Source organism: Motacilla alba, chromosome 20, assembly GCF_015832195.1.
Source record: "Motacilla alba alba isolate MOTALB_02 chromosome 20, Motacilla_alba_V1.0_pri, whole genome shotgun sequence".
In the NCBI taxonomy this organism is placed as follows: domain Eukaryota; kingdom Metazoa; phylum Chordata; class Aves; order Passeriformes; family Motacillidae; genus Motacilla; species Motacilla alba.
In genome coordinates this window covers 2,371,175-2,395,525 of record NC_052035.1, presented here as the reverse complement: position 1 = coordinate 2,395,525, position 24,351 = coordinate 2,371,175, and the positions used below count along the sequence as shown (strand labels likewise).

At 50.2% G+C, this 24,351-nt stretch overlaps 2 protein-coding genes across 2 annotated transcripts in view; one reads left to right on the top strand and one right to left on the bottom strand.

Moving 5' to 3' along the window:
• RALY (RALY heterogeneous nuclear ribonucleoprotein) overlaps nt 1-6,520 on the top strand; it is an 86,250-nt gene extending 79,730 nt beyond the window's left edge. Inside the window, exons 7-9 of the mRNA XM_038158688.1 lie at nt 783-931; nt 4,592-4,640; nt 4,865-6,520. Coding sequence (XP_038014616.1) covers nt 783-931; nt 4,592-4,636 — 194 coding nt within the window. The 3' untranslated portion in view covers nt 4,637-4,640; nt 4,865-6,520. The remainder of the gene's footprint in view (nt 1-782; nt 932-4,591; nt 4,641-4,864) is intronic.
• A 6,006-nt stretch (nt 6,521-12,526) lies between these two features.
• EIF2S2 (eukaryotic translation initiation factor 2 subunit beta) lies at nt 12,527-24,133 on the bottom strand. Its single transcript, XM_038159257.1, has 9 exons — nt 23,979-24,133; nt 19,661-19,844; nt 18,654-18,757; nt 17,536-17,671; nt 17,150-17,250; nt 16,602-16,750; nt 15,709-15,765; nt 15,207-15,292; nt 12,527-14,095 (listed from the first exon to the last, which is right to left on the bottom strand). Exons 1-9 carry the CDS (start codon nt 23,991-23,993, stop codon nt 13,920-13,922), a joined length of 1,008 nt encoding a protein of 335 aa, XP_038015185.1. The 5' UTR covers nt 23,994-24,133; the 3' UTR covers nt 12,527-13,919.
• Between the last annotated feature and the right edge of the window lie 218 nt (nt 24,134-24,351).

Here is a 24,351-nt window from a genome sequence, read left to right as displayed (position 1 = left end):
GCTATTATTATTGTATCCTGTCATCTTCTATCCTGTCCTATCCCGTTCCATTCCATTCTGTTTCTTTTCTATCCTGTCTATATTTTATCCTATCCTATCCCTATCTTATCTTATCTCACCCCTGTCCTACCCATATCCTATCTTAGCCCACACTACACCTTTCCTATCCCTTTCCCTCTCCTGTCCTATTTCTATCCCTATCCCTGTCCCATCCTATCCCTATCCCCATCCCTATTCCTATCCCTATTCCTTTCCTGTCCTATCCCTATCCTATCCTGCTTGGCTCCCACCATCCTGCTGGGGGATGTAGAACCTTCTCTGACCTTTCCACGCTGTCCCAGGCTGCCTGCTCAAAATCAGCAGAGCTCCCCATGGCAGGAAGCATTCTCACCCTTATTATTTCCCCCCCAGTGGATGTGGGGCTTTCTGGCTCCATGGTTCAGGCTGTGGCCCCAGTTGCCAGCCCTGGCTCCGTGGTTCAGGCTGTGGCCCCAGTTGCCAGCCCTGGCTCCATGGCCCAGGCTGTGGCCCCGGTTGCCATCGCTGGCCCAGGCTGTGGCCCCGGTTGCCATCGCTGGCCCAGGCTGTGGCCCTGGTTGCCGTCGCTGGCCCAGGCTGTGGCCCGTTGCCATCGCCCTGGCCCAGGCTGTGGCCCCGGTTGCCGTCGCTGGCTCCGTGGCCCATTGCCAACCCCCGGTTGACGTGGCCCCGTTGCCGTCCTGGCCCAGCAGATCGGGCCCAGGCTGTGGCCCCGGTTGCCGTCGCTGGCTCCGTGGCCCAAGAAACGTGGCCGTTGCCCCTGCAGAGCAGCAAGAGCGAGGTGTCCCAGGAGGACACGGCCTCCGAGGCCGAGGCCACCGCAGAGGAGCCGCTCAACGGGGACGAGGGCGAGGAGGAGGGGCTGGCACGGGAGGAGTGTGAAGATGAACTGGTAAGAGAGCTCGGGTAATGCATCCCTGCAGCAAAGGAGTGGGCCACAGTTTTACTGCAACTTGCCAAATCCCCAGGAAAAGTAGTTTTTCCATCCTCCAAAGAAATTGCGGTATTTCAATCTGATTGTTGCTCACAACTTGTTCTTCCAAGCCTGCAGAAGCACTGCCCATGCAAATACGTGTGCAGGTGCTGAAGAAACATGGTTGGCTCTTGAAATTCAGACATCTGTCCTTGATTTCACAGCTAGGAGTGGTTTAAACCAATCCACTCTGCTCCCAAGTGATTCTTAGGTGGATTTAAACACACAGCAAGGACAGGCTGGTTTAGATGAGCTGCATTTGCAGTGCCCTTGCAGCTGACCAGGCATTCACAGAGTCACAGGAGGGTTTGGATTGGAAGGAACCTTAGAGAACTTCTCATTCCACCCCCTGCCATGGCAGGGACACCTTCCACCGTCCCAGGTTGCTCCAAGCCCTGTCCAGCCTGGCCTTGGACACTCCCAGGGATCCAGGGGCAGCCACAGCTACTCTGGGCACCCTGTGCCAGGGCCTGCCCACCCTCACAGGGAGGAATTGCTTCCCAATATCCCATCTATCCCTGCCCTCTGGCAATATGAAGCCATTCCACTTGGCCTGTCACTCCAGGCCCTTGTCCAAAGTCCCTCTCCAGAGGCACTTGTCCCATGGCACAAGCCAAGGTCTGACCCCAGCCATGTGTGGGGCACACAGCAGCCCCACTGCTCCTAGTCCTGCCCCAAACAGGGGTGTTCTGAACCCAGAGACCAGTCTGTGCATTTGGGTGGGAGCCCAGTGTTTGGGTACCAGGCAATGTGGTAACACTGGCAGCACCGTCATTTATCAAACCAAAACCCTGCTGAGAACAGGATCAGCTCCAGATCCTGGCTGAGGGCAGCAGGACATCAGGGTAGAAGGACATGACCTGCCCTGAGTGGCCCCAGGAACAGCTCCAGTGCCTCCCCACCCCAGCACTGGTGGCAGCAGAAGTGAGGATGAAGCTCAGCATCCCTCTCCTCTTCCTCGCCTCCCATCCCCAGGGTGGCCACCCCGCACATCCACAGCCTTCCCCAAGGCCTTACGCTGCTCCAGCCCCAAACACTCCCAGCTGGGTTGTGCTCTCCTGCTCTGTCCTGCTGGAGCCATGCTGGCTGAGGGCTCTGAGCAGGGTCCTGGAGCTGCTTCAGGTCTGGGGCCTCATGGCTGCAGTCCCTCAGCCCTGCTAGAGGGGAGAGGTCACTTCTGGGAAGAAGAAAGGCACAAGCTGTGTCAGGGAAAGGAAGGCCAGGTTTGAATTACATCAGGGCAAACAGATGGTAGACATTAGGGGGAAACTTGCTGATGTTAATGATGATAAAGCAGCACAGCCTGTCAACAGAAAATGTGCAGTTCTCTGCCTTTGCTGGGATAAGAAAACACTGGAGAGACATCTGCTGGCAGTGGTTTGGGAAGAGCTGGTCCTCATTAAGAGGAGAAGAAAAAGATTAATGTTTCAGCTCACATCTCAATTTTCTGGAGCTCCCTGGTCCTGATGTGGCATCAAGACCAGAAATATTCCAGTGCCAGCCTCAGACAGGCTCCCAGGTGCTCTGGATGGTCAGGGCAGTGTGTACAGGGAGCTCACCAGAGCTCACAGCACTGAGCAGTCCTGAGGTCCCCCCAGTTCCTGGGAGTGACTCCTTTATCACACACCCCAGTGTGGCTGTCACCATGGACATGGCACCCACATGGGGTCCCTAAAATCCCTTTGGCCCTGAGGGGCAGAGGAGTGGTAAGAGAAGAGCCAGAGGTCACTCAGTTAATTGAGTTCTGAGCCATAAATTTGGATATGGAAAACTCAAGAGTAAGTGCAGCTAGATTGGTGGTCAGTACTATTTACTACACTTAGGAGGGGATACAAAGATTATTGTGTATTAAATGTCACATGTGTGCAAAAAATGTCACCTGTCAGCCCATCAGTGCCTGGTGTCAGCTGAGGGGTGTCTTGAGGGATGGCCCTGCTCAAGGGGAGATCCCTGCACACAGAGGGAGGGATTTCTGGAGGGAAAGCTAAAGGACTCCAGATGTGTTCAGGTATTTACAGCACACTGGCACACTGGTTGATTTTCAGTCAGATTTTCTTCTGTTTTCATGCAGTTTTGGTCATTTATCTGCCCAGTCTGCACCTAAACAATTTCTGGGGTTGGTGCTGGTGCCCGCTGGAAGTCTCACACTATAGGAGTCTGGATGTCCCAGCCTCCTTGGCCTCCAGAGACATCTCACATGGGATTTTATTAAGCAGATGCCTGAACAGCCCCAAATCTGCTCTCTTAAGTTCAGGGATCTGATCCTGCTCTGTTGGTCATTTCTCTGGGGCACTCGGGTTCTCAGTCCCGTGGCTCTGCAGCCAAGGCTTCTCTCCCCCTTCACAGCCCTGACCAGGTGTTCTTGGCCATCAGGAGCCAGAACAATGCCTCTCCTGCTCAGCTGGATCAGAACTTAATCTTGATGCTGTCCCAAAGTCTTCTGTTTCTTGCTCCAGCCCTGCTCCTCCCCCCAGATGTCAGGGGGGTCCCCCCAGAGGTCTCTGCACCAGTGGTGTGCAGGGGATGTCTGCCAGGGTGTCACCAGCTGGGCTGGCCCTGATCCTCTCCCACAGGCTCCCAGCTGGCTCCCAGCCCTTCCAAGGCACATCCCAGTGCAGCTGGGCTCTGCCTTGCCCTGAGCATGGCCACCTCCCCTGGATTTCAGGCAGAGCCTGTTCCCTTCCCTTTCCTTTCCTTTTGGAGCTCCTCATATCCCCTGCAGAGAACTCCTGGACCCATTTCTACCCCTGAAATCCTCACCCTGTGCAGGAGGTTAAACACCCCTGCTGAGCACCCCATTCCCCAGTGATGCTGCTCTGCACAGGAGCTCCAGGAGCAAATTCCACTGAGAACCATAACGGCTGGAAAAGACTTCCCAGACCATCAAGGCAGTCCAGACACATGCTGTGCTTTCCAAAGCCCTGCTTGGGGAGCAGTTCAGCCCCTTTGTTACTATAAAGGCCATTATTATGGCCTTTGGAGTGCTGGATGGGTGTTCCCATTCTGGATAATGAGTTCTGCTGCAGACTGAGACCGGTTCCTGTGCTCAGCAGCAGAATCAGGACACTCATTTGCCTTCATGGGCTGAGGCACCTTGGCAGCACTGGGCAGTTCCAGGGAACAAGAAACAGGGTGGGAGGAAATGCCCTCAAACTGTGCCAGGGAAGGTTTAGATTGGAGATCAAGGAAATTTCTTCACCGAAAGGGTGGTCAGGCATTGGAACAGCTGGGAAGTGAACATGGACACACTGGGTTAATGGTTGGACTTGATGATCTTGGAAGCCTTTTCCAATCTAAATGATTCTGTGATTCTGTTACTTCCAAGCCCTGGAGGGAATTGCACACCCCAGGTCTGTTTGGCAGAGCCATTTCAGAATCAGGAGCCAGAGGAAATTGGTGGTTTTGCCAAGCGTCCATACCAGGTGTGTTTTGTAGCTCGTCCATCACGCTGAGCACCCTGGCACTGCTCTGCCACAGCAGAGGAGCAGCTGGTGACCACATGGGAGGTGTCCCAGTGTCCCAGGCAGGGCAGGAGGGACACAGGGTGATTCACTGTTTGTGGTTCCCTTTTCCCTGCAGGAGAACAGCCATTACACAGACGTGGAGGATGCCAGGCTACAGTAACCAGGTACAGCTTCCCCTGCTGCTGATGGAGCCAAAGCTCTCCTTCTGTGCCTCTTGGGCCCGGGGGTTGCTGCTTCACGAGAGGCTCTTTTCCACTGATCCTCTGTGTTTTCCTAGAATGGAGCTTGGCTGCTCAGCTGGGTCACTGGCCAGCCCCACCCTCTTTCCTGAGTGACAAATCTCTGGGGTTCAAGGACAGTGCTGTAGCTCCCCCTTCTCTCCTTGCAGCTGTGAGCAAGTGTGAGGAAAGCACGAGGCTAAACCCTGTCCTGGCACGTTGAGCAAGGCAAACTGAATGGAAGTGCTGCTGTCATCTCTACCTGGCATTCAAAGGAGAAACACGGCCCGACATCTTCCATCCATCTGTAAAGCAAAGGCAAAGAAAACTCATCCTCCCAGCAGATCCCCACCACCCCTGCTATGGATTTGGAGCTCTGCAGTCAGCAGAGGAGGCAGGAGCCAGACCTGCACAACCCAGAGCCACCACAGCGAGCAGGAGAGCAGGTGTGTCCCCTGGGCAGCCAGAGGTGGCTAGAGCTGCTTGCAGGAGAGCAGAGAGAGCTCAGCCCAGCCCAATAAAGACTTTTTTCCTGTGTGAGGTGAGAGTCAGAGCATTTCCTGACTGAGGGAAAAAGCAGTGTCTCAGTCTGGACAGTTTGTGTTCTTGTGCCGAAGATGCTGTTGATCAGAGGCTGTGGGGTGAGCTGTCCTCCAGCACAGCCACCTCCTGCCACCTCTCTTGTGCCCCATGAGCTGCTGTGTGTCCACAGTCTCTTCCAGGTGGAAAGGAGTCGGTGCTGGAGCAGCTGCTGTGCTCTGGGAAGCTGCTTGAGGAGGGAAAGGGAGAGGAAGCTGCAGGAAAGCAAGTGATCCCAAGCAGGAGAGAGCAAGCAAACATCACCCTAATTGGTTTGGTGTCCTCATTCTCCACCGTGTCAGGGCTGAGCAAGCCTCTGCAGAGTGAGGGGCGTGGATGAGACCCTTTCCTTGGACCAGCTGCTCCTGAAAGGCATGTGGAGCACCCAGCTCCTACAGCCTGGAGCCAGAGACCTTCCCTGGCTGCCCACACCTCCTCCTGCCCCAGTCAGGGCACGTCAGGAGCGTGGTGTAACCTCTCTGCTCCTGCCTGAGCTGCGTGGCCAGGGTGACAGCGTGCCCGAGGCTGGGCTCAGGGACTGCCCTGGGCACGGTGCATGTGGGTGTGCAGCACCTCCCCTGCTCCCCAGCTCCCAGCTGCTGTGCCCCTGCCCTGTGCTGTGAGCAGAGGGCTCGTCGTGGGACCCCCACAGCCTAGAGGCCTCAGCCTTTCTCTCCTGTTCTCTCCTCGTTTCTCCTTCCTGGGCTCCTCCTGTTTCCCCAGGGACTGAAACTCACACAGCACTTTACTCACACCGGGTGTGCCCTGCCCGCCCCTTCCCCTCCAGAGCACACACACACACACACACACACACACACACAGAGCAGTGCTTGGAACCCAGAGCAGAGTCCACACTTCCCCCTGGCTGCTCCCTCCCACACAACACCTGGGTGGTCCTGAGTGCTCCAACCTCATCCACAGCATCTCTTGGAAGGGTGAAGGAAAAACAGCTCCAGGGGTGACACTTCCTTGCCCCTGGTGCCATCCTGGAGCATGCATGGCTCTTGAAGCACAAAGTTTTCTTTGCATTTCTTAGTTTGGGCTGCTTGAGGAGGGGTTGGAGGGAGCCCCGTGCTTGCCCTGCCCTTGCCCGGTTCCTGTGCAAGGTCTGCACCGAGTTGTCCCGAGCTGTTCTCCAGGCCTGGAGAGATGAGCTGCAGGTTTGGCTGTGAACTGACTGTGCTGCTGCTGTTTGGGAGAGGTGACCTTGTACATATGATCCTGTATAATAAAAGAAAGAAATCTAATTTGCTTCCCCTCTCTTCTCTCTGCCATACACACACGCTTGTTTCTTCTATTTGAGACAAGTCTTTTTTTCCCTTTCCAAGCCTCAGCTCTGCCTGCAGGATTTACTTTCCCTTGCCCAAAGTACATCCCACTGGGCTGAGCAAAACATCTGTGTTCACAGGAGTTCTGGGATTTTCCCCTGGGAATTTTTTCAGGGAAATTCCCCTGGGATTTTCAACTTCTTTGATGCAGGAGAGCACGGGCCAAATCCAGGCCTTTAATCTCTGCACTTTTTCACTGGTCCAGCTCATAACAGACTGGAAAAATCTGGCTGCTTTGCCAGGTTGCACACGCCAGCAGTGCTGAAAACTGCTCCTTCAGCAAGTGTTGCACTGGGTGACACCAGAGCATGGCAGGAGGGACCAGTGACCCCGACTGCTTGGGGTTGGAAAGGACCTTAAAGAGGAGCTCCTGGGGGGACCTTCCACTGGTCCCGGTTTCTCGAAGGCCCATCCAGCCTGGAGGGGTTCTTTGTAGCTGAGCCACCATCCAGCCCTGGAGAGCAGAACTGCCTGAGTTTCTGGTGAGTCGGAGATGACTGAACTCCCACCTGTCCGTCTGTCCTGCCACCAGCTCCCTCCAAGCTGAGACAGCGGCAGCGGCACACTGATGGCTGGGTGTCTTTGTGGCTGGAAGGAGGAACAACAGCAGGGGGGAAAAAAGCCCCCAAACCAAACCAAGTCAAACTGGCTGTCAAGAAGATGGGAATCAGCCCAACCTTCAGTCTGCTGAGCCATGTGCCCAGCTGTGAGAGCTGCAGGGCCTCAGGGGCTGAGGCTGGCTCAATCCAGCCCAGCCTTGGAGCACAGATGAGGCCTCCCAGCAAAGAGTTGCTTTGATTTTGCTCATTACTTGGAGGACAGGGACTTGGGGAGCTCCCAGCAGGCCCCTGCAGGGCAGTTCACTCTGCTCTTGGCTGTAGGTGGGGCTCCAGGGAAAGGAGTTCCGGGGTTTTGGTGCTCAGCAAGGTCTGTCCGTGAGGTGAGGGGGCAGTGGCGGGGGGCAAAGGGACACCCCTACCCTCCATTCACCCTTTGGGCCATAAAGCACCTGCAGAGCTCCTGCTGGCTCCGCTGGTCTGTCAGGAGAGGAATGGGGGCCCAGGAGGGGTCACCCCTGCTCTGAGCATGGTTTTCCCTCAGACCCATTTAGGCTGGAAAAGCCCTCTAAGGCCATCCAGTCCAACTTCCCCCAGCTCTGCCAAGGCCATCAGTGACCCATGTCCCCAAGTGCACATCCCCTCTTTTAAACCCCTCCGGGGATGGGGACTCCACCACTGCCCTGGGCAGCTGTTCCAATGCCTGACCAGCACAAAATGACAACATTTTCCATAATACCCAACCAAAACCTCCCCTGGCACGACCTGAGGCTGTTTTCTCTTGTCCTATCCCTTGATAGCTGGGGAAAGAGACCAGCCCCCAGCCACATCCCACAAAGGAGGGAGATTCTTCTTAGCCCTACTCTTGTTGCTGATGTATTTACAACCACATTTTTTGTTGTCTTCTATGGCAGTAGCCAGATAAGTTCAAGTTGAGCTTTGACCCTTCTTATCCTCTCCCTGCATAACCCCATGACCCCATCCTTGTAGTTGTTCTAAATTGCCTCCTTGTTCTTTCAAAAATTCTTCCTTTCTCCTTAGTTCCAAGCAGAAGTTCAGCCAAGCCAGTTTTCTTCCCAATTTCATCTTTTGGCTCACAGGCACAGCCAGCTCCTGGCCCTTTAGGGTTGTCCTGGCCTAACCGAGGTGTGGTCCTCCCCAAGGCCCTTTAAAGATCCGCGACATAAAAAGATGTGTCAGATCCCATTAGCTCTTGAAGGAATGTAAAGGCTCCCACCCTATTTGCACTCAGCTTCCTTTTCCATGGTCCTGTGTCCCCACGGAGTCGCTCCCTGTATATTGTCCCTGCTCTGCTGGGATGTGGGAAGACAAGGGTTGGGCCAGTCCATTCTCTCCAGAACGCCACAGGCAACAATGAATTCCACAGCTGCATATTCTGAAGAAAAGTGACCAACATAAACTGAACAGCTCAACTGAACATACACAGCTGCCATGGAGTGAGCTTGAAAAAAAAATAAATAAAACTTGTGTGAAAAAGTTTCCCACTCACAGAGGGACGATCCCAGTCCCAGGTGTCCTGGACCTCACCTGGCTTCTCACTTGTGCTGCTGTTTGCTCCCATCCCATCAGAGGCAAAAGCAGTGTGGTCTTGCTTAGAAACACCCTCAAAGTCTGTCCCTGCTGCCTTGCCTGCACCTCTGCAAAGGGAATGGGAGCATCTGAGGCTGCTGACACACTTTGGGTTTAATGGCACGGCACGGCAGGGCACGGCATCCGCAGATGTGCAGGAAGCTTTGGTTTCCCCACGCTGGCCTGGACAGGCATTAGAGCAGCAGAGCAGGGTTCCTCCAGTCCCAAATGCTCCTTCCAGTGCTTCTGGACATGGACAAACAATCACTGGGGCTAAAATGCCTGCAATCATTCATTCAGTCTGAGTCAGGAGATGCAACAAAAACCCCCACTGACTTTATTAACTCCCACTGACTTTGATGAGCATCACAGTTCCAGGCTGTGCAGCACGTGGGGAACATTTCAGTTACTGCAGCTGTAACAGGACTGTCCTTTGGGATTTTGTGAGAGCCACTTGCTGTGTCTGTCACAGTGGTTGTGTCCCTCCTGTATTGTCTTCTTATTAACTGCAGGAGGTTCAGTTCCCTCTTCTTGATGCCTCATGTTTTAGCTTTTACATCTTTCAGATCCTTGCTGCTTTGGTGTGCAGGTCTGGGCTTCATATGAGGGGATGGTGAGCTCTCTGCACAGAGCAGGGAGACAAAACAATTCCTGCTCCAGCTGGGCACCAAGGACAAATGATCCAAATCTCAGCCCAGGAGCACAAACAGCGTGGGCTGGAGAGAGAAAAACAAGCAGGGATGGGAGTGCCTGGGCTAAAGCTGGAATGGGACAATGAACTGCAAGGTGCAAATGGAGCAGAACTGATCCAAGGGAGAGACCCCGGGAGCGCTCGTGCATTTTGGGACCATTTTGGTTCATCTTGGGGGCAGCCCTGGCTGGGCTCTTGGGCTGCCCAAGGTGGATCCATGGAGGCCTTTTAATAAATCCCTGCTTTTTTCTTTAGCTCTGTCCAGTCTCTGTTCTAGGGTAGCCTTCACAATCATCGTTCTCAATAAAGTTTTGCATGTGGAGAGGTGGCCAAGAGCCCCACAGTCCATCCTCTGGCAGGAAAACACCCCCAGGCCTTGGATGGAGACAGTGGTGCCAAAAGGACTCAGCCACACTGGGAATGCCCTGCACGGAGGGCATGTGGCAGGATGGACACCCTGCACTGGTCCAGCAAGAAAACACGGAGCTCAGCACCTTTCCTTGCCCAAACTTCCTCCCTGGCAGGGGGATTGTTGCCTCTGCCAGGCTGGCCCAGGCACAAGGGTGCAGAGCCCCAGCACTCCATGTTTTGCTCAGAGCTTCCTCGTGCTGGGCGAGCCTGGGCCAGGTGGGCTGAGGAGAGCAGGTCTGGCAGCTCAGCTGGGACAGCCCGTCCTGGGCTGCACCCTGTGCTCCAGCTCAGCCCCTCCCTGCTGTCCCCGCAGGCCAGAGCAGCCCGGGTGCTCTTTGGGCCACCCCAGGAGTGGCCTCTGTGCCCACAGCACCTCCAGCGGGACAGAGGGGCTCCAGCCCCAGCACACTCCACCTTCTTCAAGTCCAGGAATGCTCTTGGCAGGATTTAAATAAAGGCCACCTCCCTCATCCAGAACAAAGAGTAGAGGGAAACAATGTGCTTCAGCACATTGTTTAAATGAATTTTGGGAAAGTGGAGAAGGTCTGGAATTAAAACCAAACTGCCATGTGTGCAATATTTGAGACTCCACAGGCAGCCCCAAGCAAGGGCTTTCCCACCACCAGGGAAACCTCAACAGCCACACCTCGAGCCCAAATCACCACATGAGGAGAGCCCCAGACAGCTCCTTCAGAAGAATAAAGAAAACAACCACTCCTCCCTCTCTTTTATGAGGGTATAAGGGAGGGTGGGGACAAGGCAGCAAAGAAAAATGTTTTAAGCTTCATTTCAGATGAGCTCACATTTCTCAGAACTTATTTTTTCACAGCCTTGGTGGGAAAACGGCAATTTTGGTGCTGAACAAAAACATAGCACAAGGCCTGCAGCAGGTTCTGAGAGCCATGAGCAGCATAGAGACATTTCAGTCTACAAAACAAAAAATGTAACTGAAAATTTATTTTTTATTGGCCTTCTGTGCTGATACTCAGCTGTCAGCATCACACTCAACTTCCCATTTTCTTGATTTTCAACAACTTACTGCTGTTTGTATTCCTGTGCCTCCCCACCAGCCACCACCACAGGTCCTTTCACCTGATTAAAGCTCAACACCCCCTGCAGTTCGTGACAAACCCTGTCCTGGTAGCAGCAGCTTTGAAAATCTGCTTTTTTCCTCCCCTTGCTGACAACCCCAGGTGCTCCAGTCTTCCTGAGAAGCTGCCCCAGATCTCAGGGTATGGTGGCCATACCTGGAGGACACACTGCCCAACGTCACAGTCTGAGACCACCCAGGAACTCCTAGTTCTCTGTGCAGCCATCTCATAAATGCTCCTCCTTTACAGCAGCTGTGATTACAAAAATGATCACATTCTTGCTCTGGCCAGAAGCTCCCAGCAATGGAGTTTATTCTCACTGATTTTCATAGCAGCCACCAGTGATTTCAGCAGAACAGATGCACAGGAGCCCCAGGGCAGCTGATCGCCCTGGATTTGTGCTCAATTAGGGGATGAGATGTTCCCATTTCCCTGGTTACTTCAGGGACATGAGCAAGGTCCTCAACCCCTTGAGCTGCAACCACCTGCCAGTGGAGATAAAAGCACATCCTGGCAGAAGTGGGGATAAAGAGATTGCTCTTCCAGGGCATCAGTAAAGCTCAGGCTGAGTGACCACAAAAGCAATTCTGTTCTCCCAGCACCTCCAGGGACAAGTCTCAGATGAGTTTCTCTTGAATGGTCTGGGCTGGAAGATGCTTCACCTTCACTGCTGGGAAGGAACAGCCCTGCATTGCTCAGATTACTCGGATCAGGTGGAGAACCGGGCATGGCAAAAGCCATGGAGAGGAGCAGCCCAGCTGCTGTTCACTCAAGGGACTTTCAGTACCTAAAATCTGGCTCCCACATCTCCACACAGCCAATTTTCAGCTCAGAGAGAAAAAAACATGGACAAAACCAGCTCTGCTTCCAAAAAGGTATCTGCACACAGACACAGGGAACCACAGCTCCTCTGTTAAGAGCTCCATCTCTAAGCTGCTTTATCTCAGCCAGCTCAAGTAAAAACTTTTTTGCCTCTGAACACAACTGCACTTCAAACTCACATCAGCCTCACAAGCAGCATGAGGCATTTGTGTTCATACAACATTATTTGAATGTACTGTGAAGTTTTTCCTAAAAAAATAAGCCCCAACTGATATCTGCTCCTAGACAGGCTTTTCCTGCATTAGTGAGGTTATTCTTATTCCACAGCAGGATGTGAGCCTACAGCTCAAGATGCTGCACTCAAATATCAGTCATTAAAAGCTTTCAGGGTTTCATGCACAGACTCAAAGCACACCTATGAACTCTCCTCCAAGCCAGAGCTCACAGCTGAGAGGCTGGAACAATGATTTAGTCTTTCATTAACTTGGATCTTTTTGATCCTATTTCACTAAACCAAACTTTTCACTTAAAGCACGGAAATACAGCACCAGCTGAAGGCCACACTGTATTTTTAAAGTATATTAAAGGTCTTTGACCCAGGGAAAAACAAGCATTTAAAAACAAAGTATCACTGCTCTTCAGCTATTTTAGGGTGCCCCACCAGGAAGTCACCAAAACAAAAAGGCAACTCTCACTTCTCCAAGGTTTAACTCCCAACAGGAGACTCTTAGCTAGAGGAAGAAACAAGAATACAACAATAATGTTACAAGAGGCACTGATCCTGGCTTTATTCACTTTAAGATACATCCAACATTGTTATAGCTCACTTGAAATTCAAAATGCTTTTAAGAAACCAACCATAAAACCTTGATTTTTCACCTTACAGCGCTGTCAAAGTTTTCAAATAGCAAGTGAGTGACTCCCCAGCAATACTGTGCTCTGTGTTAACATACAAAGGTTAAAACTTAGTAGAAACCCTTCAAGTTGTGGTGTTTGCTGTATTGCCTTCAGAAGGACCAGCTCCCCTGGGGAGGAGGCTGCTCCCCTGACCCGCAGGGGTGGGTGCCCGGGGCCCTGAGCTGCTGCACCTTTCCCTCCCCCTGGGACATTTTGGCAACCAAGTGACAACTGTCCCCACTTCAGCAACCCAGGGGGGACCCTCACTCCCCATCTGCATTCCCAGCTGGAAGAGCTTCTACACTAAATCCAGCAAGGACAGCACCTGGTGTCCTCTCGAGGTCACTGACACTGCCAGCAGAGGAAGGGCATGGGAAGATCCTGAAGCAAAAAGTGTTAATTTGGAACCCAAATTACTTGGCAGTGTCTGCTGCAAATTCGGGGTTTATAGAAGACTGTGTTGCAGCCACCATACAATGACATTTAGACCTATTACTTTTTTTGTTTTTTGCTGCATTTAGATTCTTTTTAAAGTGATGAAGAGTGCAGGACTTCAGAAATATAAACATTTCTCTATTAGAAATTGCAAAATTTAGTACTATGACACTATGAAAACTTACAGTACAGTTTATTGATTCTGTGTTAAGATTCAGCACCAATCTGGTGCCTGAACTGTCTCAGAGCTATTTTTGCCTAATTAAGCCTGTGCACAAGGCACCCGTGGCTGTACAAGCAGGAGCAGGGCTCATGTTGGCCTGTCAGCCCTGGGACTCTGTGACTGGTTTCTCTGTTTCATGACAGCATAACTAAAATAAGCCTGTTATGTAAAAGCAAAATAACCTTTCTCTTAAAACTTCATTCTGGGTCTTGGACATAGCTCAGTGACATGATCTGCAGAACAACACACCAACCATTCCCACCAGTGTTTGAAGAGGAAACTGAAGGAAAAATCCAAGACACTCACTGTTATAGTATCTTTAATTTATCTCGTCTTTTACAGAAGTCTGAACGGATTAAAAAGCACCTCCTTTCCCACCACGCTCCTTACAGTTGGTAAAATATATTCAATGAGCAAATGTATGTGAACAGCTTGAGGATCTGCATCTTGCAAGGATTTCACAGACCAATCAATCAAAAGCCAAATTTCTTGTTGTTTTTACAATCTCGCTTTAATACAACGGTAAATCCACTCCGATCGCAAACCTGTCCAGTCCCATCTCCCCAGAACACTTTGCCAACTCCAGTGGTGGTTAGCAAAGCTAGTTAGCTTTGGCACGGAGCTGGGCTCTCTTGCCTGTGACAGCCTGGAAGCCTGTTTTGATGCTGGCCACGGAGCAGCGGGAGTGGCAGGTCTCGCACTGCAGGAAGTATAACCGCGTGTCCTTCTGCAGGATGGTGTCGGGCGAGCGGCACGTGTGGCAGGTGACATACTCCTCTGCAGGGAACAAAGGGCATTTCACTGTTCACCCACAATAACCCAAACTGCAGCCACTCGAGTTTTCCCAAGGTGGACAAACCCCTGGCAGCAGAGCAAGCTGTGAACTGCCAGCTGTGCTCCAAATGCAGAGAGCAGAATGCCGGGCAGAGCCAGCCAGGTGCAGCCTAACCCTGGCTGCTCCCATGGACACGGAGGGAATGCAACCCTCTGCAGACTCCAGCTGGGGGCCTGCTGGCACTGCAGCAAAAACCAGGAAAGGTTTTCAGCAGGACAGGCTTGCCCTGATCCCCCTGTGACCTGGGTCCCTGCTGCTGCTGCACAGCTGCCTGTCAACGCTGGTCAAACACACGCACCAGCTCCCAGGGGCTGACAGGGAACACTAAAAATGGCCCCTGGTTAACCAAGAGGAGGTTCTGTGTGCTGCACTAGGCACTGACACTGATTTAACTTAAGAACCAGTACAGATTTCCCACTGGTGTTCCCTGAGTTCCTCTGCTGAGGTGTCAGCAGCTCTGGTACTAACACAGCACTAAAGCAGGAGCTTTGTGACACATAATCTGAGTCCTCTGACCAGCTGTGGCACAAAAAGTTTTTGGGGATTCATTAAGAAACATTCTTTAACCTCATGCTTACATGATTTCTAAAAGGTACCCAGGAGAAAATTCCACTAAGATGTGGACTCAAATCTTCTCTGTTTGTCAGCAAGGGGCAGCAGCACTCATGGGAAATTCAGACAGTGCTTTTATAGAACATTTTTCTGATACATTTTGGAACAAAAAAGGCATTTGAACAGAACTTATCTTAACACTGCATCTGTCAATTCAGGGGTACAACAGACTGCAAAATCAACAATTACTGTTGTTTTCCACAGTCCTCATCAAAGCCAAGATATGAGGCTCAAATGAAAACAAGCAGTTCTCAAATGCTGTTGTCTTTGGCATGCCTTATTGCAGGGCAGAGTACAGCCCATGGGCTAACCATGGCAGAACCACTTGTATTTGCATTATTCCATGATAAAAGAGCTCCTCCATGGTGGGCACACAGCTGGGCCATGGGCATCACAAGGGGCCCGAGAGAAATCTACAGTGGGAAAGGGAGCTCTACTTACTGATATATCTTCTCAAGACATTTTCTATCTGTTTTTGCTGGAATCTTCCTTTGATTACCAGTTGGTTGTTACCATCTATTGAACCACTAATTGAAAAGAGAAAATTAATTATTTGATTTGCAGGTGTGAAGCATTAAAACAAATCAGGAAGATGAAGCGAGACAAGGATATATTCTTCAAGAAGAGCACAGACAGAATTATGTCGTAGGGACAAAAAAATGCAAATTCCTGAGGTACTTAAGAGCTGCCTCCTAGAGAAAGTTTTGCCCAGGCACAACCCTCACCTGTCTGTCTCAGGGGAGTGAACAAGACCATTCCCTTGGACTTGGAGTTTCCCTCTGTACCTCCTCACTAAAATGTTCTCTCCTAAATCACCCAGCACAGCCCAGAAGTGCAGGGAACAAAAGCCTCATGTTCCAGCACATCTATACAGACCTAACCCCAAAAATGTTATATTTGACCAATATCAATCCTGAGCACACACACAGCCCGGCAGCCTTACCTTGTACCCAATTCTGCCAACAAAAATGCCAGGAGATGTTTTGGCTGACGATGTAATCTGAAAATAAAGGAAGGAAATGTTTAACCTTCCCCCTGCAGAGAAATGTGGCAGGCATTCAGGACTGCAGGGTAAATCCAACGTAAGTCAGAAAGTTTTAAAGGGAGCAGTGCCAGAGGTCTTCACCAAAGAGCACACACACAATTGCTGAGGACACAAGAAACCTGAAGAGTCCACACAAAAAGACCTCCCACTGTCCCCAACTCAAAATTACAGCAACTAGGGAAAAGAAATTTTCCATTAAAGATTTTTCAGTCTTACTGTCCCATCCCCTGAAAAAACATTAGAAGCTACCATTAAAAACTCCCCTTAGTGCACAACCCAGATCCTCAGCCGGGTTTCACCAGGCCTGTTTTCTGGCACACTTCTGATACCCATCAGATCTGTATTTCCAGAAGCGCTCACAAAGAACAGAGCTGCCTTCACAAGACACAATTAAGACAGATATCACTGCAGAAAACAGTGGGAAAACACTACTGGAATCCATATCATTTACCAAGAGAACAGTATTTGTAGTCAGCTCAAATTAGAGGAAACATTTCCCACCCTTCTCCTCAAGGCTTGCAGATAAATGTCACTGGTGACCCAACTTGCTAGAACCCAATGAACTCACCAAGTTCCAGCCCATGTACCATTTTTGTCATTTAAGTATAAAATTAGAAATTATCTCAATAAATCAAGTTCAGAAGTATCTCCTCACAGAGAAATGTAATGAGCTCTCTGACTGAAATAGCTTCCACTCCTGGTTTGCCACAGTCACTTGCCAGAAAACTCTACAGGAGCACAGAGCAGTGCATCCATCTGCTATTCCTGGGAAATCCAAAGGGGAAACTTACAATTTGCAGATATCTGTGAAGTTGACAAAAGATGTTTTCTTGGTCCCTACTCTCACAACCTGCGGGGGCTTCATGACAAATTTCCGCTTCTCTCCAGCCACCATGTCCGGGTTCTTTTCCCGCATGATGTTAAAAACTCTATTGAGCAACTGCAAAAGAAGGGATGCACAGCCACGTCAGCATTGGCCACTGCTCAAAGTACCTCACCTCTAACAGCCAAACAGCATTCACAGTGAATATCAGACTGCCTTTGCCTAAGAGCGTTTCCCCACCTGTTCAGAACACATTTTAAGTGCTCTGATAAATGCAAAATCCCAACACTGCTTCCCCAAGGGTTTGCTGTGCCCCTGGCAGAGGCGTTTGAACTATGACCAACACTGCCCCATGTGAAAGTCACTGTGATAGAAAACACTTCCTGTGAGCTTCTGCTCATGAGCTACTGACTGCAAGTCCTTCACTCTGAAGTTAGAAATAGGAAATCCGAGCATAAGGCTCTACTGATGCAGATGAGCACGGAAAATATGTTTAAAAAGTCTCTGGAACATTACCTCATCATATGTGTAGTCCCTTTCTGAGCCTGCCCACGCAGGTCCTGACTGAAGGCTAAAAGAAATTCCATCATCTTTTTTGCTATCTTCATCCTCAAATGCTGTAAAGAAAGTTTTTGGGGATTCATTAAGAAACATTCTTTAACCTCATGCTTACATGATTTCTAAAAGGTACCCAGGAGAAAATTCCACTAAGATGTGGACTCAAGTCTTCTCTGTTTGTCCTCAAGGGGCAGCAGCACTCATGGGAAATTCAGACAGTGCTTTTATAGAACATTTTTCTGATACATTTTGGAACAAAAAAGGCATTTGAACAGAACTTATTCACATACAAGGTGGACTACGTTTCATTTCCAACATCTCACTGAACTAGGTTATACTTGTACCTTCATCCTTCTCCATTATCTCATCTTCATCTGGAAACTTCACATTCTTCTTTTTCTTCTTTTTATTGCCCAGCATGATATCAAGGTCATCTTCAGGTTCTACTGTCTCTGGCACATCTCCTTCAATTTTCAATTCCTGCAAAGAAGTAAGACTGTAGTTTATCCAGTGTTAACCACAGCCCTGCATGGCACCAGAAATAACACCACTCTAGAGGTGAGTACTGGTGACACCCACCACAGCCCTGAAACCCAACAGGTAAGAATGGAATTCCAGCATGTTGAACAGAGCTCTATGCCCTGCACTACTGCCAGAAGCAGGGCCAGATTTGCACCTTCTGGCTTAACTTCTGGCTAGCCAGGAACAAGGTCAGACTGCACTTAAAGGCAGCAGCCATCTGAGGACAGGAGGGAACAAAACACCCCTCACGGCAGCAGTAAGGGAAAACAAAGCTGTGCTACTCTCATTTGTTAACACAATTCTGCACACTGAAAGAACACAGAACAAGTATTTTGTCCCCCTGAGGCAGATCAGAGGAACATTTTCTTCCCCAAAAGGCAGAATGTGAAAAGGAGGTTTGTGCATAACATAACATTACTCTGTCCTCTTGCTCTCTGGGCTTTGCCAGTTACACTGACATGTGATACAAAAACACTACTTGGAATAAAACTTGAGAAGAGTAAAAATATCTTGTACACCTTCTGGAACACAGCACAGTAGCCAATCCTTTCTAAAGAAAACACCAGAGTGAAAACAGATTTCTTGGAAGATATGTGCACTTTATTTGAAGTGCTGGCCTTCAGAGGACTGTTCTGTGGGGGGCTTCTGACAGCCAGTTATCTCTCTAACCCCAAAAGACAATCAGCCTTGAGGTTAATCAGCCCTTCCTACAGACTGGTGAATTACTTGCTCTTTGTGCAGAGCAGGCAGGGTTTTCCACTTCTGGACAAAAAGCCCAAGCAGGAGCAACAAGTTAATCAAAAAAACCAAAAGACAAGTAAAGTTTAGTTATAAACTGCACCAAGACACAATGACAGACATGAGACAACTTCTGCCCTGCCAATCTCAAGAAAATGGAAGCAAGAGAATTTTCAGCCATAGTGAAGTTATGTAAACAAACCTTGACACCTTCTTCTGCTTCATCTATATCAAATATTTTTTTTGTTTTTTTCTTCTTTTTCTTTTGATTGAAGAAGTTTAAATCATCCAAATCATCTGTTGTATCTAAAAAACAAAACCAAAGGGTTACCTAAAGAAGTGTAACTGTAGAAACCGTTCAGACATTAAGGCTTCTAATTGACATCCAAATCTTTAAAACGTCACAGTAAGACATGAGCAATGATCTGTAATCCTTGTGGATATCCTTCAGGTTTGAAGAGATCATTCCCTCTGCCCCCAAATACTGTTTTAGTTCCTGCACCTTCCAACTGCGTCTTTTAATTCTTTAAAAGTTTAATCTTTCTTTCTGCGGCACAAGATAAATTAGTCACTTTTGTCATTAGAGATGTTTGGACAAAAAAAATGAGAAGTGCAGGAGGAAAATACAGTTTCTTTGGTCTGCAGCAGGAGCCAATTTAGCAACAAACTGGATTTAAGTTAATGGCACTCTGAATTAGGTAATCCTGAAATTACATTGGCCTCAATTTAAAAAGCAAGGTTTTATACACAATCACACACTTCCTGAAAGATTCCAAAGAACACTCTGGTTATCACATTCAGAACTGTCCAAAAACTAGGAACTCCTTTAACCATGTTTCTGTTATTCACACTATTGCTTAACTGTTCAAATGAGAAAGTGCCATAATTGTGGAATTATTGCAACAGTTGCATGTGGAAGATTTAAAACTTCACACTATTTTAGACAGTATCTTTTCAGTGCCTTACACAAAAGACTGTTTGAGTTAAAAAACTGGAAATTACATAAGCCCCTGGGAGCTTGGTGGTGCCTGTGAACGTGATTCCAAGCAAAAGGGCAAGCTGCCCTCCTGACAGGCAGCAGAGATCATTCACAAATCTCTGAACACACCAAGGCTCTGGCATTATACTCTGGGATGCCAAATTCTTGAAACTGGGCTTGTAGTCTCCAAACAGCACCTTAGAGAGTTTGTCTACATGGATTCACTTTACCTTTCTTCCTGCTGTCTTCTTCATCTGCTTCAACATCTTTGTCTTCTGTTGGCTCTGGTTCAACTTCCTTTGTTTCTGATTGCTGAGTCTCTTCTGTTTGTGGGTCTCCTCCTCCTTCCTCATCCAGCATGAAGGGCTTCTTCTTTTTCTTCTTTTTCTTGCTCATAGTAGGATCGAAAATCATCTGTAAAAGCCAAGAGCTCCTTAGCAGCTCAATAATCATCCTCTATCTATTATTTGTAACTTTTCCCAAACTGCTCAGTAGCTTCGACCTCAACCATGTCAACTGCAAGGGAAAACTGACAGAGTTCACAGCATCTGCTACCTTTCCTGTAGTCCAAGTTTCCTGCCACCTATTTATTGGTGCAGCTGAAAATATGTTAAAGCTGTGGCTCTCTGACAGACTGGCTACTGTCTCTCTTTTATGACCATTATGGACTCCAGTTTTGCAGTAATACAGCACCACTCAACACCAAAGACAATTTAACCCCCCAAAGCACACAGTCTGATCACATATCACTTCCACTTGTGAGACACATTGATTCCCAGATTTATTCAAGGCAAGATTTGCCAGCACTCTCTTGACGAGAACGCTCAGGATGAGGAGGAAACCTAGAAGGGGCTGGGGATACAGCAAGACCTGCATCAGCTCGGAACACTGTGAAATGGCAAAGGTCTCATCCTTCTCCCTCCCAGACTGAGAAACTGAACCTCAGACACCAAGTGTTTAAAAGCTGATAATGAGCTCTTCAGCCAGCAAAGCAGCTTAACTCACCCCGTCTGGCTTCGAAGAAGGCACTAACCCCAGACTCACTTTTAACCTATTCATCATCGGCAGACCTGAAGGATTTACTCCAACTCATTAAAGCTTTCTGTTTCACTTCAGACACAAGCTGACATCCCAGCTGTTGGTCACTTTGTTACACACATCTGCCTGGACTGTCACACCATAGTTTATATCAAATACAACCATTTTAGACATTTTCTCCAATGTCCCTTGTCCAGTAATGGAAGAAGGTTCTTGCAGAGCTGTACTTCACCATCATGAACACCCTCACTCAGGAAAGAACCAGCATTTCACCAAGCAGCAGCTCTCCAACTTGTTGCCCAGCTACCCCCTGAAGTCTGGTGGTTTCCCTCTCCCCACAACACAACTCTTCCTTGCACTTCTCCTTCTCCTACACATGCTGTTCTTGTGATATTCTTCCCATGTTCTGAAACATACATGTTTCATACAGGCTCTACTAAAGGCATCAAACTGCTCTGGGTGTCTGAAGCACAACATCCCTGAAGCCTGCACGTGCATGGGGGCCACTGAGGCTTTCAAGCTGCTGAAGTAGGTCTTCATTTGCCCACACTGTGCTGGAATGATCTTCAGAAGAAAGCCAGAGGGCTTCTCTGCTGCTTCCACAGACAGTGGTGTGAATCACGCTGCTGCAATGCACAGAAGTCACACCATGTCCAACTAGTTCCACGTCTGCTTCCTCCTGGACCTCCCCAGCCTGCTGGGACAGCAGGAGAGCTGCCTGCAGGGGCCCAGTGCACAGCCTTGGGATCCAGCACGAGTGGCTGACTCATTTCCATGAAGATGCTCTGCAAGACTCTGAAGAGGTTTTTATTTTGTCTCATGTGAAACAAACCTAAGATCATGCCTCAATCAGATGTAACAGCTTCTAAGAAGGAACCAGCCCACCCACCCCAAATCACTCTTTTTGTGAGGGAAAAGACATCTGAACCACCATAAAGCATCTCTTGTGTCTGCAGCCTGACCACACCAAGACAACTCCTGGTTACAGGAGATTGGTTTTCAGCATCAAACCCAGGTGGCCTTGAGCAGGGCCACCCCAGCCGGGCAGGGCAAGCCAGGCTTCTGCACACCCAGCACCCACTCGGAACATGGCACACTCCACATCCTGAGGAGGAGAAGACCTAAGCCTGAAATGTTTTATTCACCAAGGCTTCAACAAGCACTCAGCACGAGCCTTAGGTCACATTTGCTTTAACCAATGGTGTCATAAATGAACCAGCCTGATAAGCCAGCTGTTCATGTTCTGCCTCTCTGAGGCAGATGTTTCCAAACTTTCTTTATTCCTTTTCTCTGCTCAGCACATTGGCTTAATCTGAACTTTATGATACCATTTAGTGCTGACAAACTACAAAGTTGCAGGTTTTCTACTGAAGGAACCACAGCCCTCAGCACAAACACAACAAACTTGGATGCTTTTCCTGTTTGAAAAAAATTGTAAATCCCTGTCCTGTTCCTGCTCTCAGAGCCAAATTCCCACACGGGGTTCTCTCCTCTGTATACCACATGGCTCCTTCTCACATCCACCTCCATACCTGCTCCTTACTTCAAGTGCCTACACAGTCCAAATCCCAACTTACAGAAAATTAGCAAGTGAACAGAGAGGGGGAACAGAATCAAAGTTTCACAGACCAAATGTGAAGACTGAAGCCAATGAACCTCTGAACTGCTGCGACAGTGGCAAACGGCAGGGACTCCAGCAGAAGCCACAAATAAATCCCATTTCCTTAGTGTGAATAAACACAGGCATGTCGAAGAGGCAGACATCACCCCTGCCCTGATCAAGTCAGTTCAGGTGTCCTTACACTGCACTGCCTCATGTCCAGGGTGAGGGGCAAAATTACTAAGACCAAGCAGCACTTCAATTTGTCAAAACACAGCACTCTCCAATGTTATTGCCAGAAGCTGCTCAAAACTGCAGGGTTTAAAGAACTCTTTCATCTTCAGCAGGATTACGTACTTTGTAGGATTTTAACAAACTGAACAGATATTAACAGACCACTTCTCCTCACAGTTGGGCCCATGCTGCCCCTGCTGTGCCCCAGCTCTGGGCAGCACTTGGGATGCTCCCAGCACATTCACACACAACTCTGAAAACTTTAAGCTACAGCTCAACACAATGAACTTCTTACCATCCATCCCAGTTTCCAGTGTTAATCTGGCTTCACCCTCCTCGACTTCACAGGCTATAGAAAGTTTCACCAACTTAACACCAGTATCAAAGTATTTGGCTGCCAGCAACAGAGACCCAGAAGTTCTGGAAGGTCTTCTGCAGGGAAGACCCTGCACTCACCGCATGTGAGCCTGAAGAACAGGGCCAGCTCCACTGTGTTATCTGCCATCATCTTTATTCTCTGTCACATAAAGCAGCCCAGAGGTGCAACTTCACTACGGATGCCAGGAATCACCTCAATGTCAAATTAATCCACTATACAAGAAAACCAGTTTTACTGATACAAACTAAATTCAAAGCAGGACACTCCATGAACTGCTCCATGGCCCTGTGATCACCTGAGTAAGACAGCACCTGATGCAAGCATTCCTGAGTGCAGAGCACAGCCCAGACATGAGAACTGCAGCTCCCATGACACATCTAGGCACAAAAATGCAACGTATTCGTTCTGGATGTTAAAGCAGCTGAGTAAGTCAGTCACAGCTACCACTAAAATAAGTCGTAATTACACCAGTTCTCCTTTATGACGCAGGACAAGCCTCTCTGCAAGGCTTGAGTGATCACTTTGCTCTGAGGGAAACTTGCCACACAGGAATTTTAAACATCACCAGAGAGAAGATACAAAGCCAGAAGCAGCCATCTCCTAGATCCGGCAGGAGCAGCTTCCCACGGGTTACACCAGGCTGATGAGCACCTCACACACGGAAAACTTTCCTTTTCCCCACGAGAGCAATGGAAATGAGGCCACTAAAGCTGCCAACACAGGGCATTTATAACAACTGAAAAATTTCTCAGACACGGATGTATAAACTTCCCCGGTACCGTGCCTACAGAAACACCTCCAGATCCGGAAAACGCTTAGCTATTATTTGTTCAAATGTTGCTATTCGGCTCTCAAGGTTAAAACCCGAGATATTAAAGCTTCAGAAAGCGAGTGCTAACTGCCTAAAGGCTGCGTGTCGCTGAAGAGCGCAGAACGCCACGGAGAAGCGGTGGCGGTGCCATCTGCCTCCCTCTCGGGCTTCGCCGCGCCACGGGCGGCCGCCGGCAGCACACCGGGAGCTCCAGGCCTTGCCGGGGCTCGCGGCCCCAGCACACACCCGCGGGCCCGCCAGGGCTCCAGGCAAAGCGCGTCCGGCTCGGCCCGGCCCGCGCCCCCCGCGCTGCCCCAGCCCCGGCCCGGCGGGACCCCCGCCCGCCCCGGCCCCGGCCCCACGCAGGGCGGAGGCCGCGCTCGCCGCAGGCCTCAGGCCCGGCGCCCACATGGCGGCGGCCCCGGCGCGGCGCAGTCCCCGGGCGAGGCCTTCCCGCGGGCGGTGGCGGCGGCCGGCGGGTCTCACCTCGTCGCCGGACATGTCTGCGGCCGGGGCCGCGGGCCGGACGGGCCGGGGTCGCTCGGTGCCGCGGGGTCACTCCGTGCTCGGCTCTTGCATCAGCGCCGCGCGCCCGCCCCGCCCCGCGCCTGCGCGCGCCCGCCGCGCCGCCTCGCGCGACTTGCGGCGTTCCCGCGCTGCGCACGCGCCGGGCGGCGGCGGGAGCGCTGAGGGGCGGGGAAGGGCGGGGAAGGGAAGGGAAGGGAAGGGAAGGGAACGGAACGGAACGGAACGGAACGGAATTCAATTCAGTTCAATTCAATTCAATTCAATTCAACTCCTGCTGTGTTAGCACAGCCCCGGGGTCCCAGCACGGAGCGGGCTGGAGGGATCACGGAGA

Excerpts from the sequence above, each read along its gene's own strand:
- EIF2S2 (XM_038159257.1), bottom strand. Across the intron at positions 15,766-16,601 it reads TTCACAGATATCTGCAAATT|ATTACATCGTCAGCCAAAAC; the intron begins GTAAGTTTCCCC and ends CTTTATTTTCAG. Across the intron at positions 14,096-15,206 it reads TGTCTTGAGAAGATATATCA|AGGAGTATGTCACCTGCCAC; the intron begins GTAAGTAGAGCT and ends TGTTCCCTGCAG.